The sequence below is a fragment of the Heterocephalus glaber genome, unplaced genomic scaffold (assembly GCF_053883595.1).
Source record: "Heterocephalus glaber isolate CG9 unplaced genomic scaffold, H.glaber_assembly_v1.0 deba00001442, whole genome shotgun sequence".
NCBI lineage: Eukaryota > Metazoa > Chordata > Mammalia > Rodentia > Bathyergidae > Heterocephalus > Heterocephalus glaber.
The window spans coordinates 51564775-51590075 of NW_028258296.1; the positions used below are offsets into that span (position 1 = coordinate 51564775).

Below are 25301 nucleotides of genomic sequence, written 5' to 3' on the forward strand. Positions count from 1 at the left end.
ATCTGAAAATTGAAAGAACTAGAAAAGCTGAAGCCCTTTCAGTTCTAAAATTTGAGAATTTGATAATTCTTTAGTAGTAAGAGATTTTTGGACACTAGACAATTTTCTCTATATATTTATATTTATAAATCTATATAGATAAAGATATATATCTCCTCTCCTACATTTATCTGCCTCAAGCCCAGTGCCTCCACTATTTTCTCAGATAGAAATGTGCTAGGATAGTATAAGCACAGTGGAATTTTCTTAAGAAACTATACTCAGATGCTCAGCCCATATTTACAGGCTCCCATCTTTATCTCTAATTCATTCAAAAACATTTATGAAGGTGCTGTTCATAGAGCATGTTCTATGGATTTTTAATCTATCTTCCTTTTCTCTCTCTTTGACAAATGAGGCAGACAACAGTGTAGGAAATGCATATTTAATCATTCTCTTAAATGAACAGAGCTCTAAAATGAAGTTTTCTACAACAAAATATAATACAGACATGGTAGTCCAAAGTGCCAGGGAGGCAATGGTCACCTGAAAAGTGAGGGAAGGGTGCTGGAAACAAAACACTGTTTTCCACCAAAGCTGTGTTCCTCAAGGTTTTGTTTCCAAGGGTCATTGCCCTGATTTCTTTCAGAATTCTCTTTGTGGGCTGGGGCGAATCTCAATGCTAGAGTACTTGCCTAACATTTACAAGGCACTGGGCTTGATACCCAGCACCCTATAAAGAAAAGCTCAACAGGCTCTGTATGTTTCAAGTAGGGACATGTTTGTTGCCTTAATTTGTATTTTGCCCAGGCAGTTTTCTAAGATCTAAAATTCACGGTGAGAGAGCTTGAGATGGAACTTAGCTTTCTTGTGGAACTTAGTTTGCAGGATAGAATGAAGGGAAAAGCACTTGGAAGCTCAGTGAACTGAAGATAATCCCATCAAGAATTTCTGACATCCTGTAGACTCAGTTCAGTGAAAGATCTCACTTTCTGTGCTGAGTCAGTAGCCAACGAGATAGAAACAAATGCCCAGTTTTCAGGAAGCAAGCACATTTGTTTGCTCTCTCCTTTTCTACTCTACATCAGTTTTCTTGGCATGATTGACATTTAGGGCTGCATGATTCTTTGTTGTGGGGAGATGTCCTGTATACTGTAGGATGTTGAGCAGCATCCCTGGGCTCTATTCACTAGGAACCACTAGCACAATCCTCTGTCTTGCCTGAGTTTGAGCACTAAAAATGTCTTCAGATATTGACAGATGTCTCCTTGGAGATCAGAGGAGAAATAAAATCACCCAAGTTCAATGCTAATGCTCTAGATCAGTGATGACAAACCATTTAGAACTTTTAGTGCTACAAATAGCCTGCTGTGACATGCATGCCATAGGTTCACCCCCACTGCTCTAGATTCTGTTGAAAGCTGAGGTCAAAACTGTTCATGCAAGACAAAAAGTAGAAGCCTATGACATAATGCCACATAGTAAGGGGAGAGGTCCTGCCCTGCCATTCACAGATCAACATAACCTAGGAAATATAATGGCATTTGTTTGTTCAAAAAAGGTGCTCAGATTATTTAGAAAATCAGCGTTGCCCAATTATTTTGTTTAGCCTGGACTTATGATTGTATTTCACATCTTTGACATTTTTCAGGTGGGAGAAGCCAAGGCACTACTGAAAGCATCATAATGAAAAGTGAATCATTTGAACCTTACTAAAATCCAGCCACTGAGTTGTGAAGTGACAGCTGATTAGCAGCTCCTTATTGCATACACTACAGTTTAATTTGCAGACTATAAGATGTGAACATGTAGTGACTGAAACTTTCTGAGAACTCCTTCAGAGCAACATTACAGAACATAAAACAAAGGATACAGAGAGATACAATATCCCATCCTCTCACTCCCCAGAAGTTGACTGGTAAGGGGAGGTCCCTGAGATATGAGACTATACTTCTTTTTACATGGAATGTTAATACATTTTTCTAGTTCAGGTGCATGATTTTCCCAACTTTTAACATGTATCTTTGAAGGTAGATCTATCTTGTTCATATTAGAGTCTTCTAACGGTTGCTTTTGTCTCCTTTTTTCTTGTTTATTCACTCCAGACTTCTACATATGAATTCATTTTTCCCAGAAATATAAAAGGAGGTCATATCTGGAGGTTAAAATAGTTCTGTAGATTCCTGGGATTCTGAAAATAATAGCAATAAGATAGCATAAAAGCCACTCAACAAACGTTTACTGAGAACCAAGAGTCCCCCTGCCATTATGTGACTCTATCTCCTCTTTAAAAATGGACTTATTTTTTTCTTTATTTTGATGTTGTTCTATCGTAGTACATGGTCCTATGGGTTGCTGTGGGAAAAGAGATGTTTTGAATTTCACCCTGAAGGGGGATTATCACAGTGACAGTCTCTGGGAAGAGAGATCCTTAATGCAAACAGGAAATGAGAGATGAAGTATGGGCAGGATCTTGAGTGGAGGTAGAAAGATAGGCTCCACCTCAATTTCCAGCCAGGGGGTGAGTGTGGTCTAAAATGTCATGACCAGTTATAATGTGTGTCTCAAATGATGATCTATCTTTTTACTTTAAAAAATGTATCTGATTTAAGCTATGAATTTTGGGAGAAAGAGTTGAAGCTGCAGGTAACTGGATAATAGCATATAACCCTAGGTGTACTGTGCGAGAGTATCATCCTTTACATGTGTGTCCTGGTTTTTAAAAAGGCTGCAAATAATTGTTGTCAGGGAATACATGGTACAGATGAATAAGCTATACTTTATAAGTCATATTATCTAGTTCTAGGATTAAATCATTTACAGTGTTGTAGAAAATCAAGGAAAGAAGAAAGCGTTCCATCTTCTACTAGTGAGATTCCCAAGAGACAGTTTCCTTAGGAAAATCACCCCCTGCTGACAACCATGGAAGATTACAAATGATGGGAACTGGTGGGTTTTCTGTGCACTGTGCTTTATAGTAAGAGCTTGGAGAACAAAAGAAAGGACAAAAAGAAGCAGATCAATAGACCTTTGACTGCTTGGAGTCTTAACAATCTAGGCAAAGCATATATGTGCCTCATAGTGTAAGATATAAATTACACATACATGCTAAGGGGGTATGGAATACAAAGAACTTCAGGAAAGGGGACTCATGTTAGGAAGAACTTTCTTGAAATGGATAAAGGAAGGAATGGATATGATTTCCCATAGAATAGAGCAGATTTTCAAGATGGGGCAGGGAGTGAGAGAGCAAGGCCATAGAGCAGTGATAGGTAGTGGGAGAAGGAGGAAGCTCAGAAAGAGAAACTGTCAGAGGGCTGTGACTGCAAAGCTGAGGACTTTAACTGGTTCAGTAGTGCTCAGAGAGTCGTTCTGGGTTCTGAAGCAAAAAAACACTGTGATGAAATAGTGTTCTGGTGCTTTCATTCTGGTACCTTGTTTCCTGTCGCCTGAAACCTGGAGAGGAAAGAGCAAGCAGATGGTTTTAGAATCAGTCAGAGTGTGAGGTGGAGAAGTGCGGATTAGGGTCATTCTGAGAGACCACACAGGAAAATGCTGTAGGGGTTGGTAACAAACTGACAGGAAGGACAGAGGGCAGACAAAAATAGCTGCAGGATTGTGAGCCTGAAGGCTTGGGGCGGGGGGCGGGGTGGGGGGATCACACTGAGTTATGCAGGAGTGTTGACTGTGACTTCGTAAGTAAGATCAGTTTTATACAAATTTCATATGCAGTAGAATATTTAGAAGGAAATGCCCTAACAATTAGAGCCAGAGAACTGAAGTGAGAATGAGAAGTGTTGGCAGGAGGGATAGCTGGTGAGTCATTTGCCAGCACTCCTGTCACCTGGGGCCACTTGGAGGGGTGGGGGAAAGGTCACTTACGTAAGTGGGAATGTGCATGTCATTATGCTTTGTAAGTGACAGTGAGATCTAGGGTGAGATCTAGAGCTAAACATCTCTCTTCAATAAGCTATATTTGTCTTCATTAATGACTCAATAAATGAAAAAGTTTGAATTGATACAAATAATTTAATTGTATGGAGTTGGTTTTCCTATAAATTTGTCAATGAGGTCTTGGTTTTCTGTTAGGCTAACAAATGAGTACCTTGCACAGTACTACTAGAAATAGCACCACTTGCCTGGCATCATGAAATGATCTTTCTGTGGCTGATTCTGAAGGCTACTTGATTCTTTTTAGGAACACAAGCACACGTATAACCAATCTTCCATACCATCTGTGATTTATCTCACCTGTTATGCCAGTAACTTTACATGTTTTTGTGTGGCCAGAGGACATTATTTCAGCATCAGGTAAGGGAAGAGTGGCAAGAGTACCCAGCTGATGAGAAAGAAAGAAGAGACACACAGGGAAGCCTTTGAGTCCAGTAACTCTAGGTGACTCCGCCTTTTGATCTCAGAGTCTATAAAGAGAAAGACAAATGTTCAGGGTCATATAGAAGAAACTGGATGTCTTATTCACATGGCTGGTTAGCAAAAATACCTGAAAAACAGCAATGCGTTCCTTACACAGGCTATTTTGCACTACCTTATTCACCTTTCTGTACTTGGCTTAAAGCAAAGCTTTCCCTTTCTTCAAAGGAAGCTCCATTCTGTGGTCCACCCCAGTGAGTACTCAGTCAAGTGCAAAACTATTCCAATAAAGAAATTGTTATTGGGTACCACATAAAGAATAGGCTAACCAAATATCCACTGCCAGTCCTGGGTTTGGGACACTTTTTTTCCTCCAGGCAGTGGCCGTTACAGGTTTGGTGTCATTAGCTTTCATCACACTTCTATAAAGAGATAAAGAATTATTGTTTTCATTTTGAAGAGGAGAAAGGTAGAAGTAAAGAAATGAAATTAGTTTTCTTTTGCTCTATCTTCTTACTAGACCATCCAATCTCATTTAGTTTATTTCAGTTCTGTCACTAGCTGAGTGACTTTAGACAAGTTACTTAATACACATTTTCCGCAATTTCTTCCTTTAAAATAGGGCTAGAATAATAACCTACTGCATAGGGTTCTGATGAGGATTAAGGAGTGAATACATACAAGGTAACTGTATGCCTGGCACATAGTAAGCACTCAATTAGTATTAGCTATAAATGCATTAATAGTAACCCTACTCAAGCCTAATAAGCATCATGTCCATGCTCATCATTTACAAATCTGCTTCTTTAGCTTGTACTCCATCCCAAGTTCCACATTTGGATTTACAATTGCTACTAAATATATCAGTTAAAAACATAATTTTCAGTAAATATTTTTGAGCACCCACCATTGGGATTCAAATGGGTCCAATAAGTAGTGGCCTCTTCCCAGCTTAGCTCTGAACTGATTAAAGAGAAGGACAAAAAGAGTAGGCAAATGGAAGACCAAAATATCACCTTTATTGCTAAATAGTCTTATAATAAAGGATGATACTTTAATAAAAGGCTGCAGCCTGGACTCTTCCCCAGGGAGAGACAGAGCCAGACTAGGGCAGGCTTCTTCCTGCAAGGCCAGATTCTACCCCTGAAAAACCGATGGGCTGAGGAACAAAGGAAAAGATATACTTCCCGAAAATTAGCTAAAGAGAGAGGGAGAAAAAGCAGCTGGGCTATATACATACAGCTTCTCCTAATATGCTCACAAATCAGATAAATTAACTCCTCCTCTGTGGAAGAATAAAAGAGGAAGAGGGAGACTTAAATGTTACCTATACAGGCATCCCTTCTCATCCAAGAAAATATGTGAAGTAAAGATTTAGCCTCCCCCTAAATCTATCATGTACTAGGTATATGTTAAACACTGGGCACCTGTATCTGTGACCATCATGAACATTTTTTGAAATTTTAATGACTTTATTGAAAACTGCGGCAAATGCTAAATGTCCACCTTTACAATAAACAAACAGAGTAATGGTAACTTACACTAAGAGAAAACATACCCCCCCTCGCCCCCGTTACTGGGAATCAAACTCAGGACCTTGTGCTTTCAAGGCAGGCATGGAGCCACTGAGCTAAATCCCAAGCCCCAAGAAAACATATTTTTGATAGCCAGTCTGGCTACTTTCCTAATTGAAAGAGATTTTTAAATATAGGAGCTTTTGGCAACTAAATTTTGCCACGCAGAGTTAAGCAAGAGAGTAAAAAGAGAATAAAATAGAAGAGACAAAGAATCCCAATGTAATATAAATTCCTGGTTCCAGCTGTTTCCTGAAGTCAATACTGCTCCTATCTTGGGTTCCAAGAAACAACCCAGTACTTTTAGAATAAATTTTTTTTTTTTTACCTTGGGCTAATTTGAGTTGGTTCTCTGTCATTGGCAACTGAGAGTCCTAACCAAGGTGGTCACCAATTTGTTCCTCAATAGCTTTCATAATATGTATACATAACTCTTTTCTTAAATACTTAAAAAACTGTAGTAAGAATATAACATCACATTTACCATCTTACCAATTTAAAAATATATAGTTCAGTAGTGTTAAATATATTCACATCATTGTAAAACAGATCTCCAGCGCTTTTTCATCTTGCAGATCTAAAACTTTACGTTCATTAACATCAACATCCCTCTTCCCCACCTCACATAAGTATAATCATACTATGTACATCTTTTTTGACTGCATTATTTCACTTAGCATAATGTCTCAGAAGTTTATCCATGTCATAGCATGTGATGGGATTTCTTCCTTTCTAAGGTTGAATACTATTCCATTGTATGTATGTACCATATTTTGTTTATCCATTCATTCATAAATAGACATTTTGGGTTGCTTCTACCTTTTGGTTAATTTGAATACTGCTATTATGAAGATGGGTATATAACTGTCTTTTTGAGTCCCTTCTTGAATTCTTTTATATATTCAGAAGTAGGATTGCTAGATCATGTAATAGTTAGATTTTTAACTTTTTGAGGACCCTCTATTCTGTTTTCTATAGTGGTTGCACCATTTTACAATCCTGTTAACAATGCATGAGAATTCCAGTTTCTCTGCATCCTCACTAATATTTGTTATTTTCTGGGGCTTTTTGAAAAAAATAGTAGCCATCTAAATGGGTGTGAGGTGATATATTATTGTGGTTGTAATTCACATTTCTCTGATGTTAAGCATTTTCCATGTGCTTTTTGGCCAATTGTATATCATAATTGGAAAATTGTCTATTCAAGTTACTTGCACATTATTATACTTATAATGTGCAAGATATTTTCTGCCTAGTTCTAGCCTTGATACAGATAGCAATTCTCCTGATTACCTCTTTCCTCTACAGTTTGCATTTAGTTTAGTTCCAGATGGTATGCTCTTAAAATTGATAATTTAGTCTGTGCAATCCCAGCTGGAATTGTGATCAAGGTCTCAGTGAAGAGGACTCCAGAGGTTTTTGTGCCTTAATATATATTTGTTAAAGAACTTAGATTTAGTTTAGATGGTATTTTCTCCCGAGCAAACCCACACTAAAAAGTATAGAGAGGGTTGAAGGTATACCTCAGTGGTAGAATATTTGTCTAGCATATACACAAGTCTCTGAGTTCAATCTCCAGTGTCCCTGAGGAGGAGTTGGGGAGGGACAGCATTGAGAAACCCACCTGTCACTTTGATATCCCCTGTAGCTTTGGCAATGTTGTTTTCAATCATACAGGAGTAAGTGTTGTTGATTGTGACATTGTAGAGCATGGACACAACCTTCATGGTCACATTCTCAGAGTTTAGCTCAAAGCTGGTGTTGGAGGCTTGTGAAAAGTTGGCACCCTGGTCAACTTGGGATGACCAGATCACTGTGGGCTGGGGGAACCATCGGGGAGCCTCACAGCGCAAGCTCTCTGAACTGGCATTATTGTCAACATTCACCTCTGGCATACTGAAGGCTGTAGGATCAAAGGTCAAAAAGGACAAATGTGAAGGTCAGACAGGCAAAACAGTATAGCCTTGAAGTGGTAGGTCTTAAAAACAAACAGCGGGGTGGGGGAAGGGAAAGAAAAAAAAGAGAAAAGTAGGAAAAAAACGGAAACAAAACTTTTGTAATTAGGGAGAGGTGGGAATGGAAGGGGGGAAGGGGAATGAGAAAAAACAAGAAACAAGATATATCACATACAGATATAAATTCCCAATGATGAATGTGATTATAATGTATACCTAAAATGTATCAATAAACTTAGTGAATTAAAAAAAAAAACCAGCCATTTTTATAACTGAGATGACTCTTTATTTTCCCAGGGTATTGTCTGTGTATGGCCCATTGTATTGAAGATGCAGTTTGCTCATAGTATCACTATACATCACAACTCTTTGACCAATATTACAAACCCCAAGGACCCATGTTCTAGGTAAATTATTGTCAAAACAGATAATTTTCTCTAAGTAAGAATGATTTTCTCTAAGCTCCAGTGATTATAAAAAGCTTATTCCTTAGAAAAATTGGAACTTTTTTAGAACTTTGTGGCATTTTATGGGTTTTGTATATTTTTCTGCCTTGAGGATAGAGTTAGGGTGATGAGGAAGAGGAATAAGGAAGAAATAAGCAGCATTCACCTGTCACTGCAGGAATTCCATACACAGGCCTTGTCATCATGGAGATTTGGAGTTTGCTTAGGTAAAGATTGTATAGCCCTTGTGTCCAAGTATAGAAATAGGCCTTTGTTGTCTTCTAAAATAATTCTCCTCACTGAGCAGGAAAATTTGAAATTAAGTCTAGTTTTCCTCTATATCTAGGTAGAGATATACTTGTAGAAAAATGTTAAGGCCAGGACTTTCATTATTACAAAATGCTAAGATACATTTAATTTATTTATAATATCTTCCTTTGCCAAGCATTGAACTATTGCTGAGCATAAAAGACTTTACCTAGCCCTTAATGAGCTTATTAACTATCAAGGGAAACAAGACTCACATGCTTGAAGCAGGTAGGGAAAAAGCTCCTGGGATATGCTTTGTGGAACTAAGTGTATGTGACAATGAACCACCACTTATTGAGAATGTACTTTGTGGCCGTACTATATTTCAGGCATTCTTTCTTTTGATCCTCACAACAATCCTGTGAATATCCATTATCCCTATATAAAAATAAACCTTTGAAATAATTTTAGGTTTACATAAAATTTACAAAGATAGTTAAAAGAGAGTTTCTGTATATTCCTACCTAATTCCCTCTAATGTTAACATCTTAACCATTGTACATTTGTAAAAATGGAGAAATTGTCACTAGTATGTTGCTATTAACTCAATCTAAATTTGCTTATATTTTACCACTTTTTCTACTAATGCCTTTTTCTGTTTTAAGATCCTATCTAGGATATCACAATGCTTTTAGTCATTATGTCTCCTTAGGATCTTCTGGATTGTGACATTTTTTTCAATCTTTTTATGTTTTTTCATGGCCTTGACAGTTTTGGTAATACTGGTCAGGTTTTTTTTGCTTTTTGTTTTTTTGGTACTGGGGATCAAACACAAGACCTTGCGCTTGCAAGGCAGGGGGAGGCATCACTGAGCTAAATCCACAGCCCCCTGGTCAGGTATTTTGTAGGATAACCTATTGGTTTGATGCTTCTCTCATAATTAGGCTGAACTTTTGGAGAAGAAGACTGTAGGAGTTTCCTTCTCAGACCACATTGGAAGGTACATGCTATCAACATGACTGATCACTGGTGATGTTACTCTTGATCACTTGGCTGAGGTTTTTTGCCAAATTCTTTAAAAGCTGCACGCCACTATTCCAAAATATGTTGAGAAGGGTGGGAAAGGTGTTAAGCTCAACTGCCTAGAGAGGAAGAGAGCTATATAAGTTATTTGAAGATTTATTTCTTTCCCCTCATTTATTTACATGAGTATTGACTCATGTATTCATTTTATACTCTGAGTTATAATTCATTATTTTATTATTTTATTGCTTAAGTTGTTCCAGTTTTGCCACTGGAAGCTCTTTAAGCTGACCTCAGTAGTGTCCCTTTGACATGGCCAGAGTAGTCTTCACCTTAAGGTGAAGAAACTGAGATTCAGAGAGGTTGTTTTGTCCAGGCCGCTGTGCTTGCCCAGGTCTGACTCTAGAGCCATGCTTTGAATCATTACATGTACATGGTAGGAGGTGTTCAAGAAAGGTCTGTACAGACTAGTCTAGGCTTAGCAAGTTCAGGATACTTTCTGCCTATCCTTCAGGCCTCCTCTCAAATACCAACTTATCCATGGAGGTATCCTCCTCCTTCTCTAATGTGCATTTAGATGCAATATCTCTCTTCATTTAAGTCCCTGAGTCATTTTATTTATATTTCTCTTAAAGCATTTGATACGCTTTATCAATTGTTATCCCTGCCAGAATTTTCAACTCTGTAAGAGCTACACTAGGAGCTCTGCAAAAAATCATCTTTGTTTTCTTATCTTTTTATATCCCTCAGTGTATCTATCCTGTACATAAATTCCTTACACATAAATTCAGAAACAAATTAGGTTGGCAAGGGAGGGTGAATTTCATTGAGAGGGTACTACTGAGTTTATAGGCCAATATGGTTTAGGTTAGTTCCTTTTGAACTTCTCCTAAAATGGGTTCTACTCTTATGAGTTCTCAAGGTACTTGTTTCAGATGTGGGCTCAGACCTAACTAGCATGGAAATAACCAAGGCCAATAGGTTTCATTTATTAACAATAGCAAGGGCTACCATAAGGAGACTACATTTATTTTGGTAAAGTATTTTAGGGAACACATCTGGAAGTTTAGAAGTGGTGAGAACACAGAACAAAAGATTTAAAGTCCTAATAGTATAGTGGACTACTTTGGAGGTTGGTCTTGAGCATAATAGCAAGATGGCTACTAACAGAATCGGGAGGGGTTTTCTTTGACATTAGTCATTAGTGAGCGCATATTTTATCAGCAAGTCATGCTTTTTAGGTTCAAATATCATTTGGTACTTTCCTTCCTTCTCCCCAGAAGTAACTCACCTCCAGTTTTATACTCAACGTTAGCATTTCCTTTGCCTTTAGAAGTGATGATGTAACACTGGTAGGTGCCAGCATCTGTGAGTTGAATATTTTTCAGTCTCAGAGAAGCATTGCCAACTATCACTTGATCAGCAAACACTGCTGTCCGGCCTCTGAACATTTCATTCTGGTCTGACAGGTCATCTTTGCCTTCTTTGAACTCATGGACCAAACCCATAACACCTTCCTTCAGCCATTGTATCACAATATCATTAAGTTTGATATCAGGTTCAAAAGTGCAGCTCAGGATTCCATCCTCTCCAATGTTCCCAGCTGAGGTAAAGGTAGTGACTGTGATAAAGTGTTTCCCTGCAATTCAGGAAGCAAGGATCAATGCCAAAGGAAGCCTTGGAGCTTCAACAACTAAATTCTATTGCTAAAAGCCAAACATATTTCTGTGATAAACTTGAAATATAGAAGAACAGGAAAAATATTTAAAAAAGGAAGTAGGGAATAGAAAGAGCAGGAAAACAATAATTTTGATACATACAACAGATCTGCAATCTTACAATAGCTTTTGCAAGAACAATCAGCCCAAACCTTGAGAAGCAGCAAGAGGAAAACACATTGGATATGAAGATGAGAATTCATTCTTGGCTTTGTTACTAAATGCAGTGTGATTTTGAATAAGTCATATAACTACTCTGAATCTCAGAAATGTGGAGATAACATCTGTCTTATCTACCTTATGGGGTTCTTGTGAGAATCAAATCAAATGGATGTGAACTTGATTTGCAAACTGTAATTGCATATTATAAGATATTGTTATTCTGTGGCACAAAATGAAGCATGAGGTTGACTGAATTTGGCTTGTAATTTGGGTGAACACTAAATTCTGAAGTGCCAATACTTTACTGTATCTCTGTTTGAATGATAAGGAAACTAAGGCATAGAGAAGATAAGCAACCTGGTTAAAATTATAGTGTTAGCTATAGTATAATGAAGACTGGTACTTAATTCAGTTGATGTTTGGTGCATGGTCAAAGCCATCCCCTCCTCTCTGAATATACCACCAGTACAATTATTATGGTCCCATTGCCTCTTACTCCAATATTCAGCCTATAGCCTACTCAGTCTTAGAAGGATCAACTAGCTGCTCTTTGTGTATTGGAGGCTGTTGGCTGAGGACACATATGGGGTGATTTAATTAACTGGATCTTCTGTTTTTAAAAAAGAGACATGAGAAGGATTTATTAGAGATAGATTTAGGACACGCTCAAAGAAATGAGGCACCTTAACTGAATCTTCTTGAGAGGCTCCTGTGGTTTGGATGTGAAGCTGAGGAGAGGATGGCCTTGGAGCCTGAGAGGAGAGAGGAGCAAACACAAACAAGTGTGGGAAAGAGACCATGCAGAGAAAAATTAAGAGTCCTCCAATCTGAGAGCTGTCTTGGATCCTGACAGTGTTCAGGTCTAGTTGATGGTCCAATCTCTGCCTATCTTTTAAACACACATCTGATAGCATTAAGAGTAGATGAGGGTAATGAACAATACAGATAGAACTGAAGAATCTAAGCTTGATAGAGTTGCCTAAGAAAGAACAAAGACCTATGGATAGAAAACAATTTTAACTAGAAAATAATGGCAGTGGAAACAAAGACTGGTACACTGGCTGGGTTGTGAGAATGTGCTGGAGGCTTGGAAGTGTGGGAGAAAAAGAGCCTGGAAGCATCCACCATGCTTGGCCATTCATGGGGGAGATTTGAGAGATAAACTATGAACAAGAATAATATGAAATTTTTGCTGTGTAATATGAATATCATACACACCATCTCCTGCCTTGACATTTTCTTGACTACTGTAATGATTAAGTTTGCTTTTCAGTTATTTTTATTTATCAAACTTATATCCAATGCAACCTCGACCAGCATGGGTTATACACTCACACGATGCACCTTTATAGCCCTGCTCATCTTGCCACCTACAGATCAGAGTCCCTCCTTCTCCTTTATCACCAGTCATCCATATTCTAGTTCTATTCAGATCTGTTCAGAGGGCAGTCCTTCCATAAAATCTTCTTTTAATCTATCAATACAAAATTTGTAGATATTCTCTGTACTCTCCTTTAATACTTTATTTTGCCTTTATTACAGCAGCTGTCCTCACCTCCTTGATTCTAGACTGTTTCTTACACTGATTTGTAAGGTCTTTGAAGGACAGAAACTGTATCAATCATATCTATACGTCCTATAATGCCTCATGCTATGTTTCTACAGAGAAAAGTATTTGCTGAGGGCTTGAATAAATGAATGAATAAATGGGAATATGTAAAAATCAAAGCACTGTTTGAAATCATCTATCTATTGTGAGAGTAGGAAACATTTGGCAGGATCAGTACATCTAAATTTTGGGGAAATGTGAGCAGGTAGAAAAAAAAGCATAAAAACACACAGTGATTCCTAAATTCATGGAGCAAATGTAACTATGTTAGAGCAAGGGTAAATTTGATTGTGGTTATAAAGTGCCATTGAAGTTAAATTGAAAAATTACTTTTCAGAAAAAAATCCATGATTGTACAATTTATGGAGAAAATTAAATGATAATGACAAATCTTCAGTTTGTAATTGTGTTACTGAATTAATTTTAATATGTTGGCCTCGAGCCCACCAGTAAAGAATCCATGGAAGAATCTCCTAGAGAATTTAATTATTAAAACTAAGCAGCTGTGAAGTGCCCCAGGGACCTACTGAAGGTTCTAGTCATTTAAGGCTGCATTAATGATATGGCAGATGGACTGAGTACAATGTTGAGTAAATCTCTCCTCCATATCAAATAAAGAGGGATAAAAGCCAGTGAGAACTTTAAAAAGCAATGAGGACCTAGCCATTGCTTTGCACCCCAAAAAGAGTCAATAAATACTTGTTTGTTAAATTAATGAATGATTATTAAAAATAATAAAATGATATTTAAGGTACAAGCAATAGCATGTAAATATTCTTATGAAAAAGAATCTTAAGTCAGGTGTGGTGGTTCATGCCTGTAATCCCAGCTACTTAGGAGGCTGAGGAAGGAGGATCCCATGTTTGAGGCCAGTCTGGGCATCTTAGCAAGACCCTGTCTAAAAATAAAAAATAAAAAGGGTTCGAGGATATCTCAGTTCCCTAGGTTCAATACCAGTAGTGTAAGAAAGAAAAACCAAACAAGTTTGTATTTAAATTTGCAAGCAGATATAGTATTAGCATAGGAGTTGCATAAAGAGCATTATGCAGACTGGCTTGGTACGACTTTCCAGGCCTACTGACCACCTGAGGCTCCTGTGTGATTTGATGAGCCAAAGGACACAAAGGGCCCTATGAAGATGGCTTAGGGGATGCTACCCATTGATGTACAATTCTGTTAAAACAGGCACAAATTTAAAGGTTGTATCAAGGACCAGGGATTTAGCTCAGTGGTGCTGCACCTGCCTCGCAAGTCCAAGGTCCTGAGTTTGACCCCTAGTACCGGAAAAAAAAAAGTATAAGGATTTCATCAAGCCACTTTAAAATGGGAAAAACCTAGATTCTTTTTGAAAATGAATTATACCTCTTGTGAGAGGTAATTACTGCCACAGTTCTGGTCTGTGTGAAGAGAGGGGGTGGATAAGCAAGAATATCTTGAAGAGCGGCAGCATTGGTAATACAAGGCAAGAATTCTTTTTTAAGAAATAATGATTCTAGGGCACCCTATAGCACTGGCTGAAACCTGGGAAATGAACTGTCCTTTGACAAGTTCTGTGCATTCCCATAGCATATAAAGCATGCTAGAAGCCTTCAAAAAACAGATGGGCATTCAGGATCGGCTCAAACCTGGCTGTCTGGACAGGCACAACAGAACATTGTGTAAAGCAGAAACATGACTGGAAACTGGAGCGGCACCTGTGAGAGTCACTCTTGCCAAAGAATAGGATGGGCTTGGGAATATAGTTGCTCATGTAAGAAGAAATTAGGAAGGATACTGGGAACAACCTCAGGAAGCAGCAGAGTGTAGTGTTTGAGAACATGTCATGGGTATCAGGCTGACTGGGTTCAAATCCCAGCTCTGCCACCTATTGGATATGTGACCTCGGGGAGCTTTATAAAACTCTTTATTTTTCATCTGTACAATGAAAACACTCCCATAGAGAGTTTCTGAAAGGACTAAATGATACAATGCAAATAACATTCTTATCTGGTTGACCTGTCATGTTAAACCTTAAATCACTAACATCAACAACCATTACTATCTACAATCATTTGGAAAGATAGAAGATCAGAGCCCTAGGTAAGAATGGCTATTATATCACTTTATGAATGAGGATAAAAAAGCTCTGTGAGGTTACATGGCTCGACTAATACAAGCAGCAGATCAAACCCAGCCCCATCTGGCACTAAGCCTGTGCCAGTAAGGAAAGTTTCTTCCAAAGGACATAAAGTCATCATTCCTGATATTGGTGTATCTCTAATTCTTAAACTCATTCTCCACATTGTTCAGTCCGCCATATGAGGGTGATTGCATAGTGACTGGGCTAATTATGGTCAGGGGCCTTTCTTTCCACTGTATCTCCCTCTCTCCAGAAGGGCCGTCTACAAAGGCTGTTCTTTAACAGGAGCTCAACCTCAACCTCTTACCAACAATTCACTTCAAATATATTTAATGTTTTATAGGGCGCATAGTTAGAATTTATAGAGTTGGATGGCTATGAGAAGGTAGCAATCGAATTACAAAGTTATAGATTTTTTTTCGGTATTTTTGAATATTTCCAAGTCTTTAAATTCTGTGGTCTCAGGAATAAATGCCTGCAAGGCAAACCAAGAGTGATACCTGAAAGGCAAGTAGTTTCCTCCTGCCCTCTTCTCTGCCACATCTCTGTGTGAATATTCTCATTGGGACAGGGTAGTAGGTCGGAGAGTGTGTTTGGAAACCAGTCACCACCACTTGAAACACAGTCATGTCCGCTTGCTAGCTGCATATGGCTCTATGTGAGTTTATTATTTGGATATGGTGATAATATCTATCTCCTCTTGTTGTGAATAGTAAATCAGATAATATATGCAGTTACTTATTAAAGTGAGATACATGAAGGAAGGGATCAAAGATATTATCATCATCATCATCTACATACTGCTATTTGCTTAATTTCAGTGTGTTATATATTAAACCAGCTAATATTTTAGTGAATTCATTTAAAGTATGATAATATGATGCTCTCTCATAAAGGTTATGGGCTTAATGTAGGCAACTGAAATAATCCAACTAAGTAGTATTAAACTAATAAATAGCTCATTTTATCCAAACTAAGCAGCTTTCACCCTGTGAAATATGAAGAAAGCAGAAAACCTCTTTAATTCCAGTAATGAGATTTTAATATTATTGTACATTACAACATTGAGTAGATTGTGACTTCTATCTATTCATCCTGCACTCAGTTATGCATTTATTTATTCAAAAAGCACTTAATGAGTAGAGTTCTCTGCAGTAAAAAAATAAGCTCAGTAGTTGAGGTCGCTATCTGTACTTGAGCATGAGACAAGTTCTAGCTGTGTTTGAGCACTATATATACAACAGGAAAAGGTATAAGTAGTAAAAGTGCTGACTGACTCAGGAAAGCTGTGACAGTGTAAAATTCTCGCTGGAGTAGTCAGATCCACCAGCAACCAGAAGATAAACAACTCTATGAGAGTTTTGATACCAAGCCAGTCAGCCTAGGCCCAAGTAGGTTCAGTCACCGAGATAAAAAGTGAAGCACAAACCCTTCGGTTTTAATTCAAGGTGATGTATAAGATCAGGGATAGGGTCAATGATAATTAAGGAGGAGTTAAGTCTTAGGAAGTTACCAATTGTACCTTTGGACTAATATCTTTAAAAATTCTCTGAAGTCTTTGTTTTACACTCCATATTTTTATTTTCTTATAAAGAGTATTCATAAATGTTTATATAAAATTCTGTACTTAGGTATAACACACATATAAAAGTCTGCACATCATAACTGTACAGCTTGAAAAATTGTAATAACTTTCTTTCACCACACCAAGAGATAAAAACTTTATTATCCTCTTAGCACCTCCTTTATGCTCCCTCTTCGACACTGCCCTCTCACTCTTCTCCAATTATGCTACTTTCTAACAGCAGAGGCTTATTTGCCTGTTTATGAACTTTGTGTTCATGGACTCATACAGAACATAATCTTTGGCACTGCCATTCAGTGTTATGTTTCTCATATGGAAATGTACTCAGACTCTTCAGCCACAGGAAACATTAGAACCACGACATTCTCCAATATCCAGTATAGGAGAGGACATAAGCACTGGATCTCTTATAAGCTTCTGGGTAAGTACAAATTGGTAAATGACTTTGGAAAATTGAACGGCAGTATTTACTAAAAGTTGTTTATTGGCTTTTTTGGGACATGTTTACCTATGGAGTGCTTATTTAAATATATGAGAAAAATTAAAAAGCAGCCAAATAAAGCAAGGAGAAGAGCATTACAAAACGTTAAAAAGTCAAAATCAGTAAGAGGAAAACAAGTCAGGAAAAGTATAAGTAAACATAAAGCTGGTTCTTTGAAAATTGTAAAGCTAATAATACCTGTAACTTTATAAACCTATTTTAAAGAGATGGAAGGCAGAAGGAAGAAGAGGAAATGGGGAGGAGAGAGGGAGGGAGGGAGGGATGAAGAGAAAGAAAAGAGAGGGGAAAGAGGAAATTAGGAATAGAAAAAAAAGGTAAAATAACATAAATACAAAGAAAATGAATTATAAAGGAATACAGACACTCCCTGACTTATGATGGTTCAGCTTGCAATGATGATTTATGATGGCGCAAAAGCAATACACATTCAGTAGAAACTAGACTCTGACTTTGGAATTTTTATCTTTTTCTGGAGTAGTGGCGTGTGTTATGATACTCTGTCATGATCATGGGCTACCACCAGTGAGCATAGCTCCCAGTCAGCCCAAGGAACACAGGGGTAAACTGCTGGCACGCTGTTATCTACAGTGTTGCTGTAGATATTGTGTTGCTAATCTGTGTTACTTGATAGGTTAGGTATAGTAAATGCATTCTCAACTGAAAATATTTTCAACTTAAAATGAGTTCATTGGAATGTAACTTCACTGTAAGTGAAGGGGCATGTGTGTTAGAATGAATCTGATTAGCAAGCTCAGAAATGGATCCACACTTGTACAGATACTTGATTTAGGACAATGGTGGTACTGGTGAAAAGTGGTAAAGGACAGTATAATGGTGCTGAGTCTACTGGAAAAATCACAGGAAAAATTTGAACCTTGACCCTGATCTTGCACCATAAAATTAATTCTAGATGGTTCATAGTATATAGGTGAAAGGCAGAACTACACAGCTGCTATGATATAACTTAGAAGAAAATCTTTTTTGACTTTGAGATAAACATAACAATTTTAAATAGATTACAAATTTAAAATTCCCCATGCATAAAAGAAATTAATTAGACTAAGTGAAAATTAAGAACTTTTGTTAATTGAAAGATTATTATTAAGAGGATGAAAAAGCAAACTATAGGGAAGAGATTTAGCAATACATCTGGGCAATTTGCAGCAACTAATATAAAGAATTCTTATAAATTCAAAAGAAAAAATATCTAGTAAAAATGGACAAAATGATATTTTTGATGATAAAATAAGGAAAAGTGCTAATGTCTTTCCTTGGCAAGAGCATATAGCTAGTTTTCTTAATTTAGGCCTTGCAACCACTGTTGATTGGCAGCATATCCACACTGAAGGAGAGTTGACAGGAAAGGCAGCTGGAACTATAAAAACTAAAGGTATTTAGTGACAGAGTTAGTCACAAAGTTAAAATGAACGTGTTGGCCTTACAGGAAATAGAGTAAACAGTTTGCCTCAGAGAAGACAGCCTCTGGCCTAACTCATGAGAGATGTTTCAGAGAAATGTCTTACACAGAAGAGGAAAGAGAAGACATTCTGCAACTGACATCACAATGGCATTTCTTTCCTACGTGGCACAATAGTCATGGCCAGTTTTCTCTTTCCCTAAGACGCCTGTGTAAAAACAATTGATAGTCTTTAAAACTTTGGCTAAAGTTCATTGAAAGGAAATCATCTATCCAGGCAACCACTGATAGAATGGCCTAGGCACATTACTTTTCATATGTTCCCAAAATAATATCCTCAGCCCTGGCTGGTGGGTAGACTACTGATAATGTTCTCACCTGATTCTCTCAATTGACTGTTGAGTGACCATTATTTTTCCACTCTAAAAATGAGGAAACTGTGGCACAAGGAATTAAATGACTAAGGTGATGAGAACACATCATGTAGAAGAACCAGTGCTTTACTCTTAAGTTTTTTGGGTCCAAGCTCTGTATTCTTCCACACTATCACATTGAATGATTTATTAGAGGTTTAGTGATGTGGAGTGAATGGATTGCGGTAATGCAAGAAATCACATACCTGAAATACCAAAGCCAATGATGAATGCAATTGCTCCAGCCAGAATAATGATGATGCTAATAATGCTACGAAAAAAGGGACAGAGAAACAGAAAATTAATTCTTACTACTTTGTTACCTGGTACATATTTGTCATATATATGTACTACACAAGGCATCTCAACTTTTCTTCTACATAACCCCCTTCCTAGAAATATGTACCTTAGAAAGAATCTCAGCAATTCTATCCTTGTCCTTCTGAGGGTCCCCCTGCGGGTAAGACTAATGATAATCCCTCTATAATGCTTACTGCCTCTTGTGGGGAACTAGTCTCATTCTTAGGCTACCCTTAGCACTCCTACTCACCCTCTTGTATCATCTGCCTATCTGGCTTGCCTCTTTCTGTAGACTTTAAGCCCCATTAAGGACAATGGTCATGTCTTCTCCACTTTGTACTTACTCACACCTAGTCCACTGTACCACATAGGTCTTCAGTGGGAGTTTGTACACTCTTATTAAAAAGTAATACATTTTTATTATAGACAGTTACAAAGTATAATCAAAAATAAGACAGTAAAACAACCTGAAAGTCCATCATCCAGACACAACCACCGTTAAGTCTTTGATGGGTATCCTTATAATTTTAATTAACATATAATAAAATTATACTTGAAAAATAAAATAAACATGTAAGGAACTATTGCTAGAATCATGTGGTAGATATATTGTTTCAAGCACCATTTGTAGCTTATATCATTTATCCATTCAGTAACCTTATGAAGTAAACAAAATTATCATCTCCATTTTATACATGAAGTGACAGAGGGAGATTAAGCATTTTCCCTAAAATCATGTAGTTTGCAGGTGGCAGAGCTAAGATTAAAATCTGTCTCCCAAATCTGCACACACTTACTTCCTACACTGCTTCCCAAGGGAGTAGGCCCACAGATGGGGTACATCCCTCCTCTCTGTGTAGGGGAACCTATGCTCTAGGGGGGGTTAGCTTTAGCTGAGAGTGACTGAAGCAGAATAGCAGACACAGGATGAAGAGGGTGTGCTCTGCTGCCTGCCCTAGCATATACATCATCAGGTAGGTGTCCTCAGCCACCCTCTCACGCTGCTGGCAATTCACACACTCCCCACACCCACTCTGAGGTGCCTCAATGGTCAGGACAAAAGAAAGGCACAGGGAGGCAAAGAAAGAAGCCATAGAGAAAAAAAGAAAAGTGTGGAGCATTTTGCTTTCTTCCCTGAAGAGTTTCATTGCACCTAACTCCCTTTGGCTGGTGGGTGGGTCCACCAGAGAGGAATAACAGACTTAGGAGAAATAACTTGACTAAATAGTTCCCCTGGAGGTCAAGCCCTTATAAGGTGCAGCCATAGGGGCAGCAAGTGGAGCTCTCAGTCACAGAAAACCTGCTAGAAGCTTCCAGAGGAAGACAGTATTTGAGCACTTCTGCTCTTCAGACCTCTGCAGCCTCCATTCTTACTGGCCCAGGTGTGTGAGAACAGATGGACAAACTCATAGCAAGAGGGATCATGTGGCTGTCCTTGACTGCTGAGCTAGACAGCAGCTTTGCATTTGTGATGTAGGGGTTTCACTTACTTTGGGTAAATTACTTCATCTCTCTGAGACTCAGTTTCTTTATCTGTAAAATGAGGATAGGAGAAATTCTTGTTTTTCTTACTATAGAATTGTTAAGGTTGCATGCACCTGCCATTCATATGTTGAAGTCCTAACCCCTAGTCCCACAGAATGTGACTTTACTTATAAATAGGGTCATTGCAGTTATAATTAGTTAAGATGAGGTAGAACCGCAGTAGGATAGCCCCTAATCTAGTACGAATGGAGTCCTTATAAAGAGAGGAACTTTAGTTGAGTATGGTGACATGCACCTGTAATCCAAGCTATTCACGAAGCTAAGGGTAGAGGATTCCTTTTGCCCAGTGGATTGAGGCCAGCCTGGGCAAAATTGCAAGATCCTATGTCAAAAAAGTAGTAATAAATACAATTAAAAGGGGGGAAATTTAGACAAAGACACAATTACAGATAGGGAGAACACTGTGTGAAGATGAAAGCAGAGATCTGTAAGGCAGAGAATACCAAAGATTTCAGCAAGCCACCAGAAGCTGGATGAGAGGGGTGGAACAGCTCTCAGAAGGAACCAGCTAAGCAGACACCATGATCTTGGACTTCCAGCCTCTAGAATGTGAGACAATACATTCCTAGAATGTGGGTGCTTGAGCCACCCAGTTTGTGGTATTTCATTATGACTTCCCCAGCAAACTAACGTAAATGGCTTGTTTGGGGATTAAATGAAACTGTCAATATTGTATATTTTATAAAGGGCTATTCAAGTATTACTTTTTACTATAAATAATTTCACCTGTAGCTATTTACTGTAAGTTCATTATTAAAATTTTATTTTGTTTATTATTAAAGTTTTAAGGAGAGGGCTAAACAGATACCTGAGCACTCACCAAGGAGAGGGGAACAATGGAGCTTGTTTCAGTCAAAGCAGCAGGGCCCATCCCATCACTCCAGGCCCACATGTTTTCCTTGCTGTCAACACAGAACCCTGCCATTTGGCAGCAAGTTTCCTATCTCAGCAGTAATCACCTTGAGGTTTGTTCTGAATTTGTATTCCCTTGGGAAACTGTTCAACCTCCAGAGCCTTGGAAAGAGAAGCAGGAACTATCAGAGCAGCCAAATTAAATAATTCCTGTCTGTTGCTTATTAATTTTTTAAACCTATGAATAAAATATTTCACATAAGTTGTTCTTACATTGCTTCCTGGTCCTTACTTTCCCAGAATAGTTTCCAATCATCATGTTACAGGAAAATTTTAATGCAAAACCATGTCTTCTAAGTACTGCATGCAATTCTTAGTACACTTTTGTTAGATACTCTTCACAAAAAGAGCCTAAGTAAAAAAGCAGTGGTTCTGGAGGAACTTGCTCATTGTGTGCAAACTTATTAAGTACTTGCTATGGGAAAGACATAGTGCTGGGTAATAGGGAGGAAATATAGAGATGAAGCAGATAAAGTCCCTGCCTTCAGGGAACTTTTGGTTAAACTGAGGTAAAACACACACACACACACACACACACACACACACACACATTTAGATAAGAGGCAGAATGTGATTAGTGCTTCAGTATAGAAAGAAACAAATTCTCACAGGAATTCTTGGGAGGTAGGAAGTATGTAAGCCTGGGGAAAACAGGGAGAATCAAAGTACACTTCTATAAACAATTTCTAAGAAAGTGAAGAGAAAGATTTTATTCAGAAATATATGTAGTTAATCCATGCTACTACACACTCTCGGTCTGAAGGAGAAACGCAAGAAACAGGGTTGTTTCTACGTTATTGGCAGGGCTGAGCATCATGATTTGGTGTCCTGGGGGAGGAAGTACATTCAGAGGCTGTGGAACTCAGAGCTTGTTAAGCCAGTTTTGCAGCCTGGAATTCTACCAAACACATCATGCAGCCCAAGGATGGGCTTATTCACTTCCTTTACATGTCTTTGCTTCAGTTGTTGCTGCCTTCTGCAGCATTTGAAAATAACTGAGCATCTGTTAAAATATTGTATTGCATTCCTGAAAAACCTCACACTCTGCAAAATCACATAATAAAGTTAACAGAGTTTATGGGAAAAAATAGGGTTAAAAGCAACAACTTTGTAATTGGCCTACCACCAGAAACAATAATTGGCACCTTAATAGATACCTTGGAAGCCAAGGCAAGCAGCTCAATAATACCAAAATTTGCTTCAGGCAATGTTAGAAATGCACAAAAAATAATAGAGTAGTTTCTCTGACTTTGGGTTCTGTGAGCCAGTGTTTCTTTGAAGGTAGGCACAGGGGAACTGCAGCCTGGAACTTGTAAGCCCAGGGTGTGCTTCTCTGAGGAGGAGCTGCAAGTGCAGGTGTTCATTTGAAATTAAAAGGGGAGAAAAACAACAGAAAGCCATGCTCAGCCTTTCCTACTGAAGTTTTCATTCTCCTCTGCTATCTCAGCTTCCCTTGCTTTGGAAGAAATACATGTGAAACAACACAACTTTCAGGTTATACTGTTATCATTCCCCTGTCTTCCCATTGTTAAGTGAGCTAATTGGTGTTCCAGGAACATATATTACAGTGGACAGACTGCAATACTGTATTCATCAAGGAAATAACTAGGATAGAGATACCTATCACTTAAGGGGAAACTTTCATTGTATCTGAGGTCTACAAGGATTTTAAAACAATGGCCAACTCTTATTGGCTATATTCTGTGTACCAATGCTCTGTACAGTATCTTGTTCAATTCTTACAATAACCCTACTAGTTCTACGAACATTACTTTTTACATATGAGGAAACAGGCTTATTTTAAATAACAGACAAAGCTTTCACAGATAAGGAAGACTTAGATTTCAAGCTTGGAGAATCTGATTTACAAGTTTGTGTGCTTAGGTGTGTGCCATAATTCTAGAAAAAGTCCATATGACAGGTAGCCACAAGTGTGAAGTCTCCTTTTAGTCCTACCTCTATATACTGTGTTTCCCTGGAAATAAGACCTAGCTGGAAAAGAAGACCTAGCTTGAAAACTAGAGATTGAAAATCCCAGCCCCAATTAGTCTGTCCTGGCCTTACCTGCCTTTCAGACTAGCTGCCAAGCAAGAGAACAGTGATGGCAGGTAAGGCAAAGATAGGCTGATAGGGGCTGGCATTTTTGATCTCTAGTTTTCAAGGCTGGTTATTTTCCAGTTAGATCTTATTTTCAGGGAAAGAGTCTATCTCTAGCTCTTTTTCTGAAAGTAAGGACTTTTTGGATCTTCTACATGTTGTATAGAGCCCTCAGTCTGGAAAGCATAACATTTTCTTTGTATTGTTCAAACATTAACGGTTTTTTGTTCTTGAGCTCCTACTTCCTTCCCAAGTACTGACAGATGTTACACACCTTGTAGGTTATTAGTTTAGCTCTACTTGCATAATTGATAATATTTAAAACTTTCAAATCTAGGTTAAGTTAGCAAATGTGATTAATTTGAACAAGTTCTACTTTTTTTTTTGTATTAAATTCTTTTATTGGTACATTGTAGGTATACAACACAATTACATTTCTCATTGGGAACTTGTACCTTTACATAATGCATCTTGGTTCTTATTTTTTCCCCATTCCTAGCCCTCCCTTCAACCCCTCCACCCTTCCCTATTTACAAAGACTTTATTTCCATTTTTTCCACTTCTCAGCATTTTTTCTTTTCCCTTCTTTCCTTTCCCCTGCCCCTCCCACTACTCCTACCCCTTTGGACCTTTTCTTCCTATTTTACATTATCGACTATTCATTCTAATAATTGGTACATTTTAGGTATACAATATAATGACATTCATCATTGGAAATTTGCACCTTTACATAGTCTCTCTTGGTTCTTATTTTTCACCCTTGCCCAGCCCTCCCTTCAACCCCTCCAGTCCTCCCTATTTACAAAGATTTTGTTCCTATTTTTCCATTTTCTCATATTAATCCCATTCCCTTCTATCCTTTTCCCCTACCCCTCCCACTTCCTTCCCCTTTGCCCCTTTCTTCCTATTTCACATTACCTATTATACATTTAGTCCTTATTTACACTTTGTTTCTCACACCAGAGAAACTATTCGGTATTTACACATGTGTGTCCTATTTATTTCACTTAAGAGTATCACCTCAATGTGCATCCACTTAGCTATAAATGTCTCTAATTTCTCATTTTTTATGGCTGAGTAGTACTCCATTTCATAAAAAACCCACATTTTCTTTATCCAGTCTCCAGTTGATGGGCATTTGGGCTGTTTCCAAGTTTTAGCTATTACAAACTGTGCTGCTATGAACATGGGTGCACATATATCACTGTGGTATGATTCTTTTAATTCTTTGGGGAAGACCCCCAGCAGTGGAATAGCGGGGTCAAATGGGACTTCCAGTCCTAGTTCTTTGAGGTATCTCCATACTGATTTCCACAGTGCTTGCA

At 38.1% G+C, this 25301-nt stretch overlaps 1 protein-coding gene and 1 long non-coding RNA gene across 3 annotated transcripts in view; one reads left to right on the forward strand and one right to left on the reverse strand.

The window, feature by feature from the left end:
• The window catches only part of LOC110350993 (uncharacterized), a 100660-nt gene that overhangs the window by 22192 nt on the left and 53167 nt on the right, over positions 1 to 25301 (forward strand). The window lies entirely within an intron of this gene.
• The window catches only part of Vtcn1 (V-set domain containing T cell activation inhibitor 1), a 73422-nt gene continuing 48531 nt past the window's right edge, over positions 411 to 25301 (reverse strand). Inside the window, exons 2-6 of the mRNA XM_013075455.3 lie at positions 19329 to 19393; positions 10889 to 11236; positions 7549 to 7827; positions 4231 to 4400; positions 411 to 2170 (exon numbers count right to left, since the gene is read on the reverse strand). Coding sequence (XP_012930909.1) covers positions 4276 to 4400; positions 7549 to 7827; positions 10889 to 11236; positions 19329 to 19393 — 817 coding nt within the window. The 3' untranslated portion in view covers positions 411 to 2170; positions 4231 to 4275. The remainder of the gene's footprint in view (positions 2171 to 4230; positions 4401 to 7548; positions 7828 to 10888; positions 11237 to 19328; positions 19394 to 25301) is intronic.